This window comes from Salvia hispanica, chromosome 1 (genome assembly GCF_029641045.1).
Source record: "Salvia hispanica isolate PSC_SH4W2 chromosome 1, Shi_PSC_v1, whole genome shotgun sequence".
Taxonomy (NCBI): domain Eukaryota; kingdom Viridiplantae; phylum Streptophyta; class Magnoliopsida; order Lamiales; family Lamiaceae; genus Salvia; species Salvia hispanica.
In genome coordinates this window covers 49,751,221-49,771,709 of record NC_142692.1, presented here as the reverse complement: position 1 = coordinate 49,771,709, position 20,489 = coordinate 49,751,221, and the positions used below count along the sequence as shown (strand labels likewise).

Sequence of the window (20,489 nt, the reverse complement as noted above, 5' to 3'; positions counted from 1 at the left end):
CCTTTACCAATTTAATTGAGTAAAAAATTCAGAAATTATTAATAACCATTAGATGTGATTAATGCATGGATGAGATTTAGTCTCTAGTTCGGTTTTTAAGAAGGGTTCGACATTGATCGCAACTCTATATATATATATATAATATATGCATGCATTAGGATAGAAAGTTACATCTATTAAACAAATAGTTTATGTACATTTTGTTAGCGTAATGTACTATATTCTTATATTATTATACACGTAGGTGTCGTGTCGCATAATTAGCAAAAGACATGACATTTGTATTATGACACTCATTTTAATTAGTACGAGTCGGCAAATTAGCCAACGTACAAATATATATAGTTTATCATTTGGAAAAAGAAGAGGAAGAAAGGGTTTGAGAGAGTTTAGAGGAAAAAATGAACAAAAGTAAATAGAAGAGTTTCAGATCGAAAATTATAAATCTTGAATCGGAATCAGAAGCTCAATAAGTTTATCTATCATAAACAGGTGTGTATAAATCACACTTTTAATTTTACATATTTTATGTGATTAATTGCTATGTGTTAAATTGGAGTGAATATTTGAATTATACGATGTGATACTGAGATGATATGTGTTTAATTATGATGATGGGGATATATGCTTGCTGCAATAAATAGTATATTAAATTGGAATTATTGAGTGGAATATGATATGGATATGTGATTGATGTGACAGTTTAGTCTATCTTATTGAGCTTCTGATTCCGATTCAAGATTTATAATTTTCGATCTGAAACTCTTCTATTTACTTTTGTTAATTTTTTCCTCTAAACTCTCTCAAACCCTTTCTTCTTCTTCTTTTTTTTCCAAATGATAAACTATATATATTTGTACGTCGGCTAATTTGCCGACTCATACTAATTAAAATGAGTGTCATAATACAAGTGTCATGTCTTTTGCTAATTATGCGACGACACCAACGTGTATAATAATATAAGAATATAGTACATTAAATGTACATAAACTATTTGTTTAATAGATGTAACTTTCTATCCTAATGCATGCATATATATTATATATATATAAGTACGTAAGTACTAGTACTATATACACATGCACACATATTTTAATAATTATGCTATACATATACACTATTTTAATTCTATAGTATTTACACCCTTCTATTTAAAATTCTCGTGGATTAAAACTACCTATATATTCGATTATACCGAGTCGATCAAAAAAATATATATATAATCTCTATGACACACTTCACATCTTTGTAGTATAAATGTCACTGTAACATGCAATGACAATATAATATGATAATATGCAAAATAATGCAAGTTTCGGGTTATGAATGTCACATTGATGAGGTTGGCTATGGTTATGGGTGATGCTCTTTCGTTATTCTTCAGCATTTGATCTCTACGTACTTGAGCTCAAATTACCCAAATAGTGGGCGCTCCTTTATCCGTGGCTTGTTTAAGTCCACTTTACAGAATTTATAAAAATGCGACTTTTAGTCTATATATTTTCCTATTTGAGCATCGAGTTCTCTATGAGACTATGACTCGATTACCAATCAAATTTAACATTTTATGCAAGATGTTTCTAGAGGTTTATTCGTTTGCGGATTTTCATGTTTCCTTTTTGTCACTCATTTAGTTTTGATTTCTTAGCTCAATTTTTTCTCTAAAGAATTAAGTAGTGAAGAAATCATTAAGATGAGCTTTGTATATGATTATCATGATAGTAAGAATGACAAACCAGACCAATTATAAGTAGCAAAAATGATGGTCATACTGATTATAGCTTCTTTGGGAGAATGGGAGATTTGGGTCACCAACTCTAGGGATACTTGTATTGCAGGTGTTATATGTTTCCACTAACAATACTTAAAAAACTTTCTGTATGTCTCTCTCTTACTTTACTAATAATGCATTAAAATTTGTGCCAAATCCAAACCAAATCCAAAGTTCATACTCTTTGGGGATGGAGGGAGTATTATTCTTTCTCTTACTTTACTCTTTTCCCACTTTAATTATTTATTATCATTTTTCTAAAACGAGTGCAGAAAATGAAATGTGATAAATTTCCAGGGACAGAGGAATTACAATCTTAAGTGCACATGATTTTAGGAAGAGTAGTTAGGTGGAGTACGTAAAAAAAATAGTTGAATTTTTAAGTGATAATAACCTTAAAAATCATGAACTTTTCCCAATATTTGGTATTTCCCACGAACTTTAAAAGTTGTGGGAAATACCATTAACTTTGATAGACGTGCGGATTTCCTATTAGATGAATTTTCCATCCAAGTTCATTGATTTTTGGGAATATGATTTTGTAGTTAGGATTCGAACGATAGCGCCTTGCTATTTTAAAAATATGCATTTTGTCCTATTTACGGAGGTTGTGTGTAGGATATTCGGCGAGCCACGTCACTTAAACTTGGCGGAAAATTTATTTCATCGGAAATCTGCAAATCTCTCAAAGTTCATGGTATTTCCCACAACTTTTAAGTTTGTGAGAGATACCATTTTTTTGGGAAAGTGTATACCAAAGTTCGGTACAATATACCGGAATATTGATATGGTAAGTAATGATATTACATATACCGCAAGTTCGGTGTAACATAATTTATTATAATGAAACTTCTGATACGATATAATATTTTCTGTAATATTCGTTATATTCGGTTACATATTCCGTTGTTTTATCAACACTAAATATTTTGTCAACATTAAAGAGCAGGCCACGGTCCATTTAGAGGATGATCAAGTGTACCGGAAATCTCGTCCACTACTTGGCAAAATTTCTGGCTTAACCCTAAACTCTGGTTATATAACCTCTTTTTGGCTGATTTCGAAAGCGCAACCCTAATTCAATCGACGGAAAACGTAATCGACAAGAGTGAAATCGTCAACAAACGGTTTAGGGATGAAATTATCGACGTGTAATAAAGAAGATTCAGTAAAAAAACATAACGTTTATGTGGTAAGGTCGTAAATATGTCGACAGGTCGGTAGTTTGGGTAAAAAAACATAAAGTTTATAGTACGGCTAATGTCAAGATGCAGATTGCTGATCAACTCATTGTCGATTCTTTTGACCCAACTAGGTCCCTTTTTCAATGTAATATTAGCCAATATCATAAATTTATGTAATAAATTTAAGCATGCAATATCATAAAACTTACGTCTGTTTGATCAAATAAAGATCCATATGAACCATATGGGCAGCTCCGTGCAGTCTGTTCCCACCTCAAACATCTCGGAAGTTTGGTATCGCTGACTTTATTTCCAGTAAAACGATGGAGACTAGGAAAGGTCTCTAAAGCCCAAAACTGAATTGCCCAAAAGGGACCATACAAACGGTATGTGTTTACACCTTCTTTCGGTTCAGCGTCTTTTATGTAATCCTCAATCATCTGGAAGGAGTAAGATCCCCATGGAAAATGAGACCATGCCATTGGATCTTCAACCAAGGCCAATGCCCAATCCTCGATCGTGCAATCCTCTCGGCATAGGATGCAACCGTAGCAAATAAGCAGATTTGTTGCTTTCACATAATTTTCAACCTCACATAACTCTTACTTCAAGAAGGCTTCTAGCAAATCTTCCAGTCCTATAACTTTTTACCCTTTGACATCTTCAAGAGTTTAAGAAAAACACTACTTTCAGGTAAAGTAGGAATCTTGAAGTTCGGCAGTGATTGGGTTTCCCCAAAGCTGAGCCCTGTGATGAGGGCATACTCTCTAGCCGTAAACTTCACTTGTTGGCCAGATATCTGAAACCAAAGCTCGTGTCGAGGGATTTTAGGACTTTTTATCTGTCGATAGATCAGGGCATCCAAGACCGACTGTGAGAACTTTTTTTTCGAATCAATTTGTAGCAAGTACCCAAATGGACCTTCTTTCACTTCATCCAGTCCACCAACCAATTCGAGCACTTCTATAATATGTTTTGAATTCACTTTCTTCCAGAGCCAAGTGGTAATGTATCTACTTTTACTATCATCCTTTAACATGCTTTCGTGTGTCCATGTATACGACGAATCCTGTAAACAACACCAAGTGAACGAAATACCAAGAGTAAATTAGTGATAATTCGCCTAAGCATGTGATAATCAAGTTTCGCAAATTAGGGGAGAAAATCAATAGTAACTGACAAACAGTGGGCAAAGTTAATCAAGCATTTTCTTAGAGCAGAAAAATGACAAACGTTGGGCATAATCAGTGACAAAGATTTTCACAACGAAAGCTAAATGTATTAAATTTCCATAAGCTTCAATTCCATAAAGAAGATTCAATTGATAATCAAGTTTCGCAAATTGGGGAGAGAAAATCAATAGTAACTGACAAACAGTGGGCAAAGTTAATCAAACATAGTCTTAGAGCAGAAAAATGACAAACATTGGGCAGAATTCAGTGACAAAGATTTTCATAACGAAAGCTAAATGTATTGAATTCCCATAAGCTTCAATTCCCATAAAGAAGATTCAATTTCAGATCAAATTGGGCAGAATTCTCATAAAAAACAATGACAAACAGTTTTCCATATGGTTCTAAGATGTTTGGCGTATAGATTAACAAATTACCGGTACGTTGGGAATTGAAGCTTCCCCGGATACGGATTGTAACACCCCTTACTCGGTTAGTTTTAACCAAATAAGTGGTGTCACATCTCGGTACGATCGATAAACTAAAACCTGTCTATTTAACATGTATAACTTTTTTTTTCTTTTTGCAAACTCTCAACATACAACACTATTATATAAGTAACTAAACCTATTAGCACAACCATTTACTACTATGCATAACAAAATAACGAAAACATGCTTCGACAATTATTTACAATCCCATTAGCATAAGAAGGTTACATAACCTTACATCTCCAAACCAACTATATACAATCAAAAGTTAGCCTAAGCATGCCACGTGAGAACTCCAACTGTACCAGCAAAAAGGAGGGTAGTGACTTGATACGTGCAGCTGCCCACGAGCGAGATCACTCGCTTCTAAACTCTGCAGGAGGAGGGAGAAGAAAGGGGGGTGAGCTTCAACAAGCTCGTAGTGTAAACGCATTCCAAAAATCAATCTCGAAAGATTTCAATCGATATCACTTACACAGAATATCAAATTATAACTTGGAATGCTACGCAATATCTGTTCAATTTTCATTTCAAAGTCTATTATAGTTTACTAACACATTATATAATATCTCCCAGACTATCTTAATACAACAAACACAATATATTAGTCATGATGACACTTTCAAATGCAACCATTTACCATCTATCAATCAAAACCATATGGCACGAAGTAACATATATCATACAGCTATCAATTCCTTTCATTAATCAGCAAATGCTTTAGGAAAACTATTCAGATATCCAAGGTACTAAACATCAATTCTCAATCAGATATCACATTCGTATCACATATCTGCCCCCAAATTATGCTTAGCGATGGACACGGGTACACGGACACTATAAGTAACCCGATGAGGGCCTCTGTCATGTATACATCTGGGTGAGATACTATCAGATGTTGTATATCTTTCGTATAGCCTATCATAAGGCATTTGTCACATATTACCCGTATAGGGCTCATATCAACTATCAACATATCATATGGATCATCGCTTCGGTTATCCGGAAGACGAACGATCAAACATGTGTGCAGTACTGCTGTCCTATGGCATGCCAACTATACCCTGTGACTCACTCAAGCAATGGGGCGAAACACATACTTCTCATATCTATTTTCACGTTGTTCAATATACATATATATATACTTTTAAATCACCTTACGTATCATCTACCATATAAATCCACAATTTCAAAACATAATTCTAACCTCTTACCTTTCAATATCCCATTCCTATCATTGAGTTATACAATTCATGTCATCATACTTAAGCTTTATTGGATCAGCAGATAAAACACATAAAACGCAACAATATGTATTGAAGTTGAGGGGATTGAACTCCAAAATTACGCGTACACTATCTGTACACGTCAACAAAAAACCTATTACTTGCTTAATCAACCATGGATCTGCCCTTTTCCCCTATCGCTGGTGCTTGCACTTGGTTCACCTAATTTTTCAAACAATCACATATACTCCCTCCGTTTCACAGTAATAGAGGCGTTTCGCTTTGAGCTATCGTTTTGAGAAAATGATAATAAATAGTTAGAGTGAAGAGAGAGTAAAGTAAGAAAGAGAATAATGTAGTGAAGAGTCTTATCTAGAATATTCTTTCTCTCACTTTACTCTTTCTCCACTTTAACTATTTATTATTATTTTTTCAAAATGAGTGTTCAAAACGAAACGCCTCTATTATAGTGGAACGGAGGGAGTACAATTTATAAATACACACTTGAAACACAAGTAAATCAAATCATCACATATATTTATTTCACTTTCCATATTCTTTCCTTCTTCACCAATTAAGCCAAATAAAACATATATGGAAGCTAACACATTTCTAACTATACTTATACCAAAAGGAAGCAAAATAATTTGATAATACTATTCAATAACTACGAAAAAAAAGAGCTAAACACGGCTGTCCCAAAAATATAAGCCTCAAAATTCCATTTTTCTCTGTAAACCAAACCAAATAAATTTTGAGAATATGGGACAGCAACTTTATTTTAAAATTAAATTAAAAAATTTAACATTTTGAGAATTAAACTTTAACCAAACTATTTTTGATATCCACAAACACCCAAAGCTCTTTCACTCTATCCTTTTATCAAATTTTCATTTTGCACATATATCAACAAACAACATTTAACTTCATAACCAAGCACCCCCAACACCATGTAATATAAAAATTAGCAAGTGACTATCTTAAATCCATATCAATAACTTGTAATCAACTATCATCCTAAAATCAGATTTTTCCTATCACTTACATGCTTAAATATCATAACATACTTCCTATTACAAAATTCAAAAGCCAAATTACACAAAAGCATCAAAACAACAAAACCCCCAAATTAAAGAACCCTAATTTCGACTCCAACAAGAATCACCTCAAATTAACATCACTACTATGCTTAGAAGCATGCTTAAGGAGGTCATGGAGGAGTCTAACCAACTATTTTGGAAGTGGATTTGACAACTCAATTTCTGAAATTGAGAAGAGCTAATCAAAATTAGGACTTGGGTTAGTGGTGTGTGCTACATGTTCCATGGTGGAGTGGCCGGAATTGTCACGGTGGAGGCGTGGTGGCTGAACGGAGGGAGTATGAGAGCTGTGCAATTCTTACAGTGAAGGAGGGAGTAACGTAAAGAGGGAGAGAAGGTGAGGAAAAGATAACAATTCTATTTTCTAATTCTTAACTTTATTTTTCTTTCCCATTTTCCACCAACAAACACGTATCACTTCCCTTCCACCTCAACTATTTTTCTTTTTCTTTCTTCTTTTTCTTTATCTTATTTTCTCTTTTTCCTTTCTAATTCTTTCTATCTCTATTTCTTTTATTTCTAACAAAAGTATATAGATATAAAATCACTAACTAACATCTAATTTCAAATTTCTAATTCTAACTTCTAAAATTATAAGGTTTAGGATATTATACGGATTCTTTAGCTTTTGGTGCTTCCATGAATCGGCGCCGTGACAGGTGAAAGGTTGCCGCCGTGAAAGGTGAAAGGGCGCCTTGTTCTGTAACTAAATTCGCGCCGTATGATTCAAATTTTAATTTTGAAAATTACGACCACATGCCACGTGGGATAAGTTTTTAACGGAAATATGTCGTCAGGTCGGTAGTTTGAGAAATTTGCACGATCCGATAAAGTTTGTGACTTTAGGCGCAACTTTTATAGTTTGTGGGAAAAACCAAACTTTCCCCAAAGTTTATGACTTTTTAGGCAAGTTTCCCTTTAAAAAATTTAATTATAGAATGTTTTATATTTCAATAAAATATGTTTGGTTTATTTGATAAGCATCACTACACCAGCAATTAAAATGACTTATGAAAATAGTGGCGTTAAAATTGAGATGGGCTGAGGATGAGTTAGTCGATAAAATGCTGACACAATAAGAGTCACACTTTGTCATTTTGCCCATAATAAGGGTCACACTTCATTTTTAAAAATGGTAAGTAGGTCCCACATTCTACTAACTAACTTCACTTAGAGCGTGTTCACTTTGTAAGAATTTCTTGGTCTAATTAGGGGAATAGTGGTGTTTACTTTCCACTAATTTAATTGTTGGGGGTCTTACAATTGAGGTGGGGTCCGCACTATTCATGCTAATTGAGGAAGAATTGGAATCTTGGAAAATAGGTCAGATTTGGAAGGGCATTGAAAAGTGCACCAAGAAATTAACTTGGTTTTACACATTTGCCCCACATTTTGCCCTTTTCACCGTTCCACCTTTCCACTTGGAGAGATAAATTTGTCAATCCATAATTCTATTAAGTCAAAGTCTTTATTTTATATAATATTTAGGCCAATTCTTGGGCTAGTTCTAGTATACTAAACAAGGGGGAACATAATTATATATGTGGTCAATTATGACTTAATTCTTGGAACAATTACTTCTTCCAAATCGTAGGAATAGAATTAGTTCAAAGTGAATATGCCCTTACATTTAATTATAAAACTAATAAAAAAAATGGGTCTCATATTCCACTAGCTATTTTCAACTTATTATTCTTTACATTTCTTAAAATTCGTGCTCACAATAAGAGCGACTGCTATCATGGGAGGGAGGGAGTAAATATTACTCTCTTCGTTCCATTTAAGATGACACACTAAGTTTGCCTCAAATAAGATGACAGATTTCTATTTTTAGAAATTTTTCTCTATAATTAATACTCACAATCACTTTTTCTTTTTATAATTAAATACTAGTACTATTCAATTCTCTTTCTCTCTCCATTTAATAAATTAAACTCATTAACCAACAACTACTAAAATCTCGTGCCGACTAAAAAATGTGTTTAGTGTTTGGGGTTTTGGGTTGGAGAGAGTATAAAATTTAAATTTATTGTATTTTGTGTACAGATAATTATCTATAGTAGTAGTGACATTACTGTTAACTGATTAATATATCCGTCCTATAAAATTATGGGCAATATGTATGTCACAAGAATTAAGATAAAATTAGTAAAGTAAGAGAGATGGGGAAAATGGTATGGTAAAATAAGAAAGAGAGGGGAGAATGATAGTTATAGTAGTGTTCGTGGATAGTGGGACCGACCTACGTTATCAAATTATAACAATCCAAAAATTAAATGCACATATTTTTGTAGGACAATCTAAAATGATAAGTGCACATATTTTAATGGACGGAGGGAGTACGAAATTTGTATTACTCTCTCCGTTCCATATTAATAGAGCCATTTTTTCTATTTCAAGATGTTTCACAATAATTGAGTCATTTTCATTTTCGACAAATATTAATTTTGTCTTTTACTTTATTTTCCACAAAATTTAGATGCTATTCTTAAACTCCGTCAACAGAATATAAAGTAATCACGAATTAAAAAAAGAAAACGGTTCGTTGTTAAAAATTGAAGAGATGAAAACAAAACGTTAGGTGAGCAGAAAATAGAAAATAGAAAAATGCGAATCATTTGTAGAAGCAAAAGCGGACACGTGGCAACGGAGGATCACCTCAGCAATTGCGACGCATCAAATCACACTCACCACATTTACTCCCACGCACTCTTCTTCCTCTATATCTAATCCCCATACCCTCATCACGCTGCTCACAAACCTCGATTATTCATTGGCCGAAATGGGCGCACAGGAAAGCGACGACTTGGAGAGGACTGGCGCCGGCGTTGTGGTGGTCAAGCCCAAGCCTAGCAAGGGCCTTGCCTCCAAGGCCATCGATTGGCTCGAATGGGCCTTCGTCAAGATGATGCATGACTCCAAGCAGCCTCTTCACTACCTCGCCGGCAACTTTGGCCCCGTCGACGAGACGCCGCCGCTCACCGATCTCCCAGTCCAGGGCCATCTCCCGGTATTGTTTTTCTGCTGTTATCTTCTTCTGTTTCGGAATTGCGAATTTCTGTGAGTTTTTGCGGCGTTTTTAGTGACTGATTTTGCTCCGGTTTTAACTATCGTTAGCTTCTAGGTGCCTGTTTTTTTTGTTTATTAATAATATAGTTTTGTTACTATTTCGGATTTTGGACCAGTTGAATTATGCGAATTTTGTGGCTATTGTGGAATGGGATGGAATGTTCCGTCACTGTATTGTTTTTTTCTGGAGATTGAGAACATTAAAATATGAATAGACTTTCCAGCATCGTCTCAACCATAAAAGTCTATATTCTCCTTTTGTATTTTTCTCAATTTTTTAAAGATTGACTGCTTTAAACACATTTTTCGCTATTTTTCAACCCTTCTCTCTATCAAAATCCACAACGTTCGATATAAAACAACTGAGAGATTGAGAGGCACAAAGGGCGTCGAACTAAATGAATATCTCCCCATTTCATTAGTCTAAACTATAGTAGTAGCAATTGTCACTGATACCAAAATACTCGCGCAAGCAAAGAACCGAGCGGTTTTCTGAAAACTTAACAGAATCTGGTTTTGATTCCATTGTGGCAACCCAAATGAACCAAATTATTAAATGACAAACTGTTAAAAACTGAATTATACATTTACTCCCTCCGTTCCCTCGTAGCTAAGTTTTTGCACTCGTTTTAGGAAAATCATATGTAATAAATAGCTAAAGTCGAGAAAAATTGAAGTGAGAGAGAATAATGTAGAGAGACTTTTATCACATTATTTTCTCTACTTTACTCTTTCTTCACTTTAACTATTTATATTTATGAACGAGTGCCAAAAAGAAGTGACTCAGCTATGAGGGAACGAAGGTAGTATGCAACTAGTCAAAGATCACTATGGGATTGAAAATATAATTTGGTTTGGTTTGGTTTGGTTTGATGACAGAGATATTAAAATTGGTTCATTTGTACTGTTCGGTTGTAGGCTTTAACTATGCATAATTTTTTTTTGTTTGGGTGGTTCCCATTCAGAGACCACAGACACAAGATTCTGCTGTGTGATATCATAATGTTTTGTGTCAATTTATATACATGAAGTAATACCTTTTCACTTATGTTCCTGGACGATATAGTTTAATAATCATAATTTTGCCTATTGCAGGAATGCCTCAATGGTGAGTTTGTGAGGGTTGGCCCCAATCCGAGGTTTGCTCCAGTTGCTGGATATCACTGGTAATAACTTTTCTTTGTCAAAGGCATATGTTTATGATTTATAGCTTGAACATATTTTGAATTTGAACTAGTTAACTGTGATGTATGAACCATTCCAGTTAATATAGTGTATTAAGCAGTATCTTTATCCTTCTCTACTTCTTTTTTACAGGTTTGATGGAGATGGGTGCGTCTTTCAAATCCTCAATCGAATTTAGGATGCCTAGCTCTTTCTCTATACTTTTATCATAGGATGACTGTCTACTATGCTCCCGTGCTTCTTTCATCTTTCCAAATAAAGCATTCATTTTTATTAGTATAGAACACGAGATGGGAATTCATTTTGGTTGAGTAATTTTGGCAAAGTTATCGTTTATATATTTTCTTTTCTTTTTCAGTGATGCAGAGATTGTGTTGGGCTAGATGTTTATAATTGTGTGGCTTAGGGAAATTTGGTTTGATTTACTTCTTTGTAGATGAAAATTGCATAAGTGGAGCTTAATAATTGTTTCTGAGAGATAAATATACATTTAGTCCAAGTGAGGTAACTTTGGAGCAATATGATATGATCAGCGTAAGCACTGTCCATGCATTGGTTTGTAAGAAATCTCTTGTATGAATGAGTTTCATAAAAGTTCCATTTAATGGAACAGTTTTTAATCAGGTCTATTATGGGGTAAAAACATACCACAAGAGTGGTATTACCATCTATTTCCTGAAAATGTATGATCGCTATTCAATGATGAATACTTATTCCTATGATGTTTTGCATTGCTTGCGTGTGGTTTCATGCATTTGCATCTTATTCATGAGATATCCATATATGCTTTGTGAAAGATCCAATTCTCCAATTCTTTATAGCATATTCTACCTCTCATGGCTGAAACTCTTTTCGACTATGGTTTATATGAATCATACTTTTTGCAGAATGATTCATGGTATGCGCATCAAAAATGGGAAAGCAACCTATGTCTCCCGCTTTGTGAAGACGTCACGACTTAAACAAGAAGAATTTTTTGGTGGATCAAAATTCATGAAGGTATGTTCACTCGTAATATAATGTCCAATGTTTTGAACCAATTTCTGTCTCCTCTTTTTTCCGTGCACTGGAATTTAAACTTGTAAGGTGAAGAGACCATAAGACTAATCAGCTATTTAATGGATTTAACTCTGTGTGATCTATATCTTCTGCAAACCAACCTGTTTGCCTTTCTATAAAGTATCAATTCTGCTAACCAACTTCTGTCCAATTCTTCTAGTTAGACCTACTCTTGTTATAATGAGACTTTGGAGCAGAGTCATTGCAGCTAGTAGACAACTCAATAAAACTAGAGTACTAGGACTGTTCCCCAGGACATAATCATAAATATGTTATTGCCCCCATATGTATGGGTTAGTAAAAGGAAATCATTATTTCATGTAAATGCTCAAATAAGTTGAATATAGTATGTGTGTTATATTTTATACAATGTTAAAGTCTCAGCCTTTTCTATTAACCTGTTCGCACAGAAGAGATTATTTACACATTAACATTTTTGTACACTGCCTGAAGATAATTTTGGATGATTGCTATATGGGAAAATCATACGAGTATGTGGATTCCAGATTTAAATACTATCTGGACCCATTTTTTTGATAAAATAATGGATTTTATTAGGGTTTCAGAATTGAGATACATCCTTATAAACAGGAGCTTATGTTTGATCTACTGGTAGTAATCTATGTCCTGCATGATAATCACAACAGTTTCTCCTCTATGTGTCTAAGGACTATAAAGCTGAACTGCCTTATGTCCATTCAAACAAGTTAAAATGGAGCTGAGTCCTACAAAAAGTTATACATCATTGCAATTCATCTTTGAAAACTTGAGCCATACTTGCACATCTACGTACTTAAAAGATGCCTTCTTTTAATATAGACATGTGTGGGGCAGCACTGAGTTGTTTTACTAGAGAAAATCTTAAAATACCATCCATTAAACCGCGTGAATGTGTACGAGACAATCATGAAAAGGAATTTCTCGAGAGAAATGGCACACAGTTAAAAGTAATTGGGATGTTTAACCAACATCTTCTGCTATGCTTTCTGTTCTTCTGATTTTAGATGAGGAAACATGGGTGTTTTCCTCCCTAATATGCTACATGCTTTATTTTTTGCTGCCTAACAATTTCAAACTGGTTCTGCAGATTGGTGACCTGAAAGGATTTTTCGGACTTCTCATGGTTAACTTGGTAATGCTGAGAACAAAACTCAAAGTACTGGATTTTACCTATGGAAATAGTACAGGTGGGTTGCACTCCTTTTTATCTACTGTCTCTGGCTCTCTCTATTTTTTCTTTTCTTTATATAGAGTATATAACAGGTTTATCACTGATTATGTAAGTGAAATACACAACTATTTTATACATCTCTTGCATTGAGATTGTTTCTATATTTCTTGGTAACATAATATTTTCATTAGCATCAGAAATGCTGATCTCCCTTTCATGTATGCATGGCTGTGGTTGACCATTGTGGGGGTTCTCTTTCAGCTAATACAGCTATGGTATATCATCATGGGAAGCTTTTGGCGCTTAGTGAGGGGGATAAACCTTGTAAGCTTTTCTTTCTTTCTCCCGTCTTAGTTCGAGAAGTATGCACCTTTCTGAAGGCTTCAATTTTATTTGTTCTAAGCGTCCATTACTGTAAATTCTACTTAAAGCATGTGGACCTCCTTAAAATAGATTTTTTCTATTCACAATTCAGATGCCATCAAAGTTTTGGAAGATGGGGATCTGGAAACGATTGGCTTACTGGATTACGACAAAAAACTGTCGCATTCTTTTACTGCTCATCCTAAAGTTGACCCATTTACAGGTAAGGTTAATTGATATCCAGTTGCATACTGCAGTAGAAGTAATCAATCACCTGGTTTATTTAAGTTTCTCTGATTCAGTATTTTCTTACAGGAGAAATGTTTACCTTCGGCTATTCTCAAAAGCCACCATATGTCACATACAGAGTCGTATCGAAGGAAGGTGTGATGCAGGATCCAGTGCCAATAACTATTCCAGAGTCAGTTATGATGCATGATTTTGCCATTACTGAAAACTATGCGATTTTTATGGATCTGCCCCTGTGTTTCAGACCAAAGGTACAGTGCTTACTCAACAATGTTAGTTCACTGCTATTGCTTACATTTATTTACATGTACCATTTTCTAGTCTGGCATAATGTGCTTGTACATGTTACATGTGGGCCCTGAGCTTTTCTCTCTGTTATTTCACTTTTCACGCAACAAACAGAAACTTAATTGAACTGTTTATGTGAACATAATATGTATACAACCCTACATCAGACACGTGCTTTTTCAAATTTTCCTTGATAAGAACTAAAATCTGCATTAGTCGTCCTATTGCAAAATGGAAGCTTAAGCATTCCATCATTTTTATATGAATTAGTAATATTCCTCTGGGGACACCCAAGTGGTGAACCTCTCCTTCACCCAACTCAAAAAAAGAGTAAACCTTTATTAGTATAATTATATTTCTGACCTGAACTTTTGTATATTAACTACTGAGGCTGCATGTTGGTCAAGCCGCCTAAACTCGAAATTATCATGCTTGCAGGAGATGGTGAAGGACAAGAAGTTCGTTTATTCTTTTGATCCTACTAAGAAAGCCCGTTTTGGAGTTCTTCCTCGATATGCAACAAATGAGATGCTAATCAGGTGGTTTGAGCTTCCAAATTGCTTCATATTTCATAATGGTGAGCAACTCAACCCTTATATGCCTTAGATTTGCAAGTTTGGCTGTACCTCAGTTATTTCTAGCAGAAAGTTCCACAAATGTTGAACACTTATCTTCATATTTTGAGACAGAATCAAGGAAATGAAAGTAAGCTTAGTCATAATCAATTATAAACTCTGCTGATCTCTTGATGACTTATCATGAATCTCTAATAGAGCCTCAGATTTACTTGAAGCTGCTTTTACTTTTCTTGTTGGAGCAAGATGCATTTTCTAAACTTCCTCACTAAATAGAGGGAGACTATGTTCTTGTTGGAGTTTTCAGGCTTCAAATTTAGACAAATAATGTGTAAATTTTTTATCAGCAAATGCTTGGGAGGAAGGAGATGAAGTTGTTCTGATCACTTGCCGACTTCAAAATCCTGATCTTGACATGGTCAATGGCGCTGTAAAAGAAAAGCTTGAGAATTTCACAAATGAACTGTAAGATCCATACTGATACATGTATACTCTCATCTCACTTTATAACATAGGTGATACTATATTTTTTTCAGGTATGAGATGAGATTCAATCTTAAAAATGGTCTGGCTACTCAAAAAAAGCTATCTGAGTCAGCCGTTGATTTTCCCAGGATAAACGAAAGCTATACTGGCAGGTAAAAATGTTTATAAACTTAAATAAAACTACTTTGGATTTTGGAAGATAAAATTGTAATTAAATCAATTCTTTTACTGGTAATATTTAAAGTGTGTATTCTTACTAATTTTTGACGTACCTATAATATCGGTTCCTATTTCAAGTTTTTTTTAAGGTTTGTTTAGTATGTCCAGTTTTTATTTATTTGATGTATAAGATAAGAATCCTTCTTATCTATACTGATAAGATTCCTCCTTTTTATCAATATTTATAATGCTATAAAATCGGTAGGTTTTATGTGTGTCACACTTACCATTGGATATTCTCCAGATATTATGTAAATCAGTCCTAGTTTAGGTGCTTATCAAAAGGTTTTCATTCTTTTCTGTCAGGGGAATGAAAAGTTTTTTATGGATGCAGGAAACAACGTTATGTGTATGGGACAGTACTGGACAGTATTGCTAAGGTAACTGGAATAGTCAAGTTTGATTTACATGCTGAACCGGAGACTGGAAAGGAAAAGATTGAAGTTGGAGGGAATGTTAGTGGTCTCTTTGATCTCGGACCTGGAAGATTTGGATCAGAAGCTGTCTTTGTCCCTCGGAAGCCTGGGACTGCATCCAAAGAAGATGATGGCTACTTGATTTTCTTTGTGCATGATGAAAACACCGGGTACGCTCTCTTCCACTTCATAATCGGAAGAAGTTACCATGTTTCTGTATCATCATACAAGTGACCGAACTATTCAGATTAGTCTTTAGGATTAGTATTGTTATTGTCATCACCTTGTCTTGGTTTATTTTTATATTTGAGTATCTTAATAATGATTCACATGGGCAAACCTGACTAAATCCTTGGTTGCTTATGATCCTCAGGAAATCAGCAGTGAATGTAATTGATGCAAAGACAATGTCACCCGATCCTGTTGCTGTAGTTGAACTTCCGAAAAGGGTTCCATACGGTTTCCATGCCTTCTTCGTGAACGAGGTTGGTGCATCCTTTCTTTGAAAAAGAGTACAATGTTAACATAAGAATGCCAATAGTAGCCGAGTTCAAACGCATGCTATTAATAAGTAGATCACTGTTTTTAAAGCTCAAAATTGAACATAGTAGCTTTTCTTTCACTTCTTATGGATGAGAGAAGAAACTAGGATTTTTTAAGTCAGTTAACAGTACTTTTCTTTTTGCAAATTCGGACTGTTTTTCTTCCTGTGATTATGATTATCCATTGCATCAACTGAAGTTGAGAATCCTTTGAACAGGAACAACTTCAAGAACAGGCAAAGATTTGATGAGACTGGAACGACAGATATGGGAGTGGAAGAAGTATATTATTTATGTACGGCCAGTCATTTACTATAATTCTCTATTGCTTTCTTCTCCCAAATTAAAGACCAATTACTTCTTATTAATACTACAGTTTTATACAACTTTCTTCAGTTTTTTATGATTCCTACAGTTTTATATAATGAAACGAAATTGTTTTATGAGAACTTATAAAATGAAGCATGTGGACCTACGCTGATGCCAAAGATGAAAGAAATAAATGGCAGAAAATGAATCATGCATCATTAGCTCAATATTATTATCAAATATTTAGAAACAAACTGTGACGCTAGGTATTTGATTTCTCTAGTGCTAAATTGATTATGCCTTTTGATATTACGAATAATTTTTTTCAACTCAGCCATATTTAACTTTGTTGGTTTATCAACGACAGTTTCACCAATTACAAACATTTTTTTTTTGTTTGCGACGTATATCATTTTTGGGCCATTACATCTAAAATATTATCTGAGATTCATAAAGTTTTGATTTAGCATTGTTTGAGTTACTTTATTATTGTTTTGAATTTTTTAGATGAAAATATCATCAAATTCATGAATGACATTTCTATTTTATTTATTCAATAGAATATTTAATTTATTTCTCTTTTTTAGATATAGATGGACATGGACTGAAACGTATGAAGAACTAGTGTTATCACCCGTGCTATGCACGGGACATAAGATTTTTAAATAATAAAGATAAAGAAAATATAATTATGTTTATATATGTATTAATTAAAATAAGCATTCATACAATTATAAACAACTAAAAACATTATAAACAAATAAACAATAACAAAAAGAGAAATATACTTTCTCTCAACCCACTCTGAAACATTTTATATTTAGTAAAACGACTTTATGAGAATGAATGTTATTGAATTAAACAAAATACAATTTAAGAATACTTTCTCTGTCCCAACTAAGAAGATACAATTTCTTTTTTAGTTTGTGCCAACTAATATGACACATTTCTCTTTTTGGTAATTTCTCTCTCCAGTTAATTCACCCAACCATTTTTTTGTCTTTTCAATTAAATATTCAACTATCTTTATCCCTACTTACACCCTCTCTTTTTCTCTCCTTTTAATACACACCCACTCTTTCCAAAATTTTGCTCCTTGCGTCCCAGATGGATTACGTAAAATTACCCATGAACTATAAAATTGGTACTAATAGAAATCACAAATTTAGGCGTTTATTTTTCTCACGACATGTCAGAAGGTGGATCTAGATGGATTACGTAACATTTTTAATCATAGTTGTTGTTACTTCTCTCCACATAACATATGATGTGTAAAATCACATGGTTAAAATTAAAACATTTAAAAAACAAAATCGTATATTAGCCGATTCAAAGTACGATTTGTTAGTCAAATTCTTAGATTTATCGAAAAAGCTAGGAAGGACATAACATCGTACTCCCTCCGCCCGTGAAATGTTGTCCAGTTTTGTCATTTTGGTCCGTCCGTGCAAAGTTGCCCACTTTGCTTTTTGTCTATTTTGGTAAATGAACCCCACTTTTCGCAACTCTTTACACTCACATTCTATTATAAAACTAATATAAATGTGGGGTCACCATTCCACTAACTTATTCAACTCACTTTTCTCCACATTTCTTAAATCCCGTGGCGAGTCAAACTTGGACAATATTTCATAGACGGAGAGAGTAAGATTTTAAATTTTTGGTGCAGATGCATACCTTACAATTGTCCACGTAGATCGAATTTTGCCAGAATATTTTAAAAGCGGATTGGGCTGGTAAAACAAATAAGCTATGCCACAGTTTATGCTTTTCACACCACTTTTGTACTCCCTCCGTTCATCATAGTTGAGTCATTTTCCCATTTCGAGAAGTTCCCTCATAGTTGAGTCAATTCCATATATAGTACTCCCTCCGTCCCACTAAAGATGACTCACTTTCCTTTTTGGTTTGTCCCAATCAAGATGACCCATTACTAAAATTGGAAACACTTTTATCTCTACTTTATTCTCTCTCTCCTGCTTTCCTCTCTCCACTTTACACACAAAATAAAAATGCATAAAATCCCGTGCCGCCCAAGGAAGGGGTCATCTTCCTTGGGACGGAGGGAGTACTCCCTCTATCCACTTAAGATGACACGTTTTCCTTTTTAGTTTGTTCCAACTAAGATGACACATTTCATTTTTTGGTAACTTTTTTTTCTCCAATTAATACACTCAACCACTTTTTCTCACTCCTATTTAAATATTCATCTTTCTTTATTTCTATATTTTAATACTTACACCCATCTTTACTCCCTCTAATTAAATACATTAATCAATAACTCTTAAACTCCCGTGCCGGCTAAAAAATGTGTCATCTTAGTCGGGACAGAGGGGATAGTAACTTTTTTCTCTTTCTTACTTTATTATCTTTACTTTATTCACTTCTTTCTTACTTTATTATCTCTACTTTATTAACTTTAACTTTTTACTTTATTCTCTCTACATTTTCTTTTTCTTACTTCTTTTATCTATTTATTTAACACACTTAACATTTCTTTCTTAAACTTCGTGTCGAAAAAGTTTCACCTCAACTATGAGAAAACATATGGAGAAAAACGGAGTAGCATATTTTTGGAAAAATTAATAATTTTAGGGATCAAAATATCTTAAATATATGGATGCAAATAATTTAGCATGAGTATATTATACATTAAATAAATAGAATTATATAAAATATCAAACCACAATGCATCTCTAAATTCCTTCAAACTAAAGTTGAGATTTTTCTTTCCATATATTCATTTTGCTAAAGATATGAAAAGGCTACAAAAGTTCAGGCACGACTCATTCCGTTAAATAAAATAAAATTTAATAAAATATCAACTAATTTGTCTTATTTCAGAATATTTAATTTAAAAATATTTTTAATAATAACTAAAACTTGTATTAAATTATGAATATTTCAATTATATTTTTTATAGGTCCAATTAGTATTAAATGATTATATGTATAAGATTATCCATAATGAGTAGTATTATCAGAATTAATTTTATATTTTATAATCAATGTAATTATGTTAATTATTAATATGGTCCTGAATCATGCCCACTTTTTATTATATCAAACCCATAAGAAAACAGGTTGGGATCCCCTGCTTATAAAATGCCACGGCAGGAAATGCTAGGGTGATCCAAATCATTCTTTTAGCAAATTGATTTATTTTTTTGCATAGTTGAAAACTGAAAAGCATTTTGTACAACAGTAACACTTCCACATTTTTATGCGTATTATTTAATAGACAATATTATTTTCTTTAATGGAGCAGTTTATAGTTTATCTTGTCTCATGACATTCTCAAAAGTATTTTGTAGATTCAACAAATTAGGCGACAAAGCAAAAACTGTGCGTATAGATATCTCTAAATTATATTTTTTCAATATCAATATGTTGTACACAAATGTTTAAAGTAGTCTAATTTAGAATTTTTTGGATGACTTTATTACTTTAGATATAGATTCGCAAAAAACACGGTGTGAGAAGCAGTATAAAACATAAAACTTAATGTAAAACTAATAAAAATGAATCTGGGTTTACTACAACCCAAAATAGGGCGGCGCGACTCATCTTCTCCAAAATTTCACCTTTGAACTCTCCATTTCAGTTTCACGCCAT

General features: G+C 33.6%; 1 protein-coding gene and 1 long non-coding RNA gene across 2 annotated transcripts; one reads left to right on the top strand and one right to left on the bottom strand.

The window, feature by feature from the left end:
* Positions 1-3,046: 3,046 nt before the first annotated feature.
* LOC125218282 (uncharacterized) lies at positions 3,047-7,332 on the bottom strand. Its single transcript, XR_007175926.2, has 3 exons — positions 7,010-7,332; positions 4,565-4,991; positions 3,047-4,024 (listed from the first exon to the last, which is right to left on the bottom strand). It is a non-coding gene; the product is annotated as an uncharacterized LOC125218282 (long non-coding RNA).
* A 2,334-nt stretch (positions 7,333-9,666) lies between these two features.
* On the top strand, positions 9,667-16,961 carry LOC125222751 (carotenoid 9,10(9',10')-cleavage dioxygenase 1-like). Its single transcript, XM_048125536.2, has 14 exons — positions 9,667-9,954; positions 11,109-11,179; positions 11,331-11,345; positions 12,086-12,197; positions 13,345-13,444; positions 13,690-13,752; positions 13,904-14,014; positions 14,107-14,291; positions 14,767-14,905; positions 15,251-15,368; positions 15,440-15,541; positions 15,943-16,194; positions 16,398-16,509; positions 16,785-16,961. The coding sequence occupies exons 1-14, from the start codon at positions 9,727-9,729 to the stop codon at positions 16,812-16,814; spliced, it is 1,638 nt and encodes a 545-aa protein (XP_047981493.2). The 5' UTR covers positions 9,667-9,726; the 3' UTR covers positions 16,815-16,961.
* Positions 16,962-20,489: the final 3,528 nt, after the last annotated feature.

Excerpts from the sequence above, each read along its gene's own strand:
- LOC125222751 (XM_048125536.2), top strand. The coding sequence starts at position 9,727 with ATGGGCGCACAGGAAAGCGACGACTTGGAGAGGACTGGCGCCGGCGTT. Across the intron at positions 15,369-15,439 it reads GAGAATTTCACAAATGAACT|GTATGAGATGAGATTCAATC; the intron begins GTAAGATCCATA and ends TATTTTTTTCAG. Across the intron at positions 16,195-16,397 it reads GTGCATGATGAAAACACCGG|GAAATCAGCAGTGAATGTAA; the intron begins GTACGCTCTCTT and ends TATGATCCTCAG.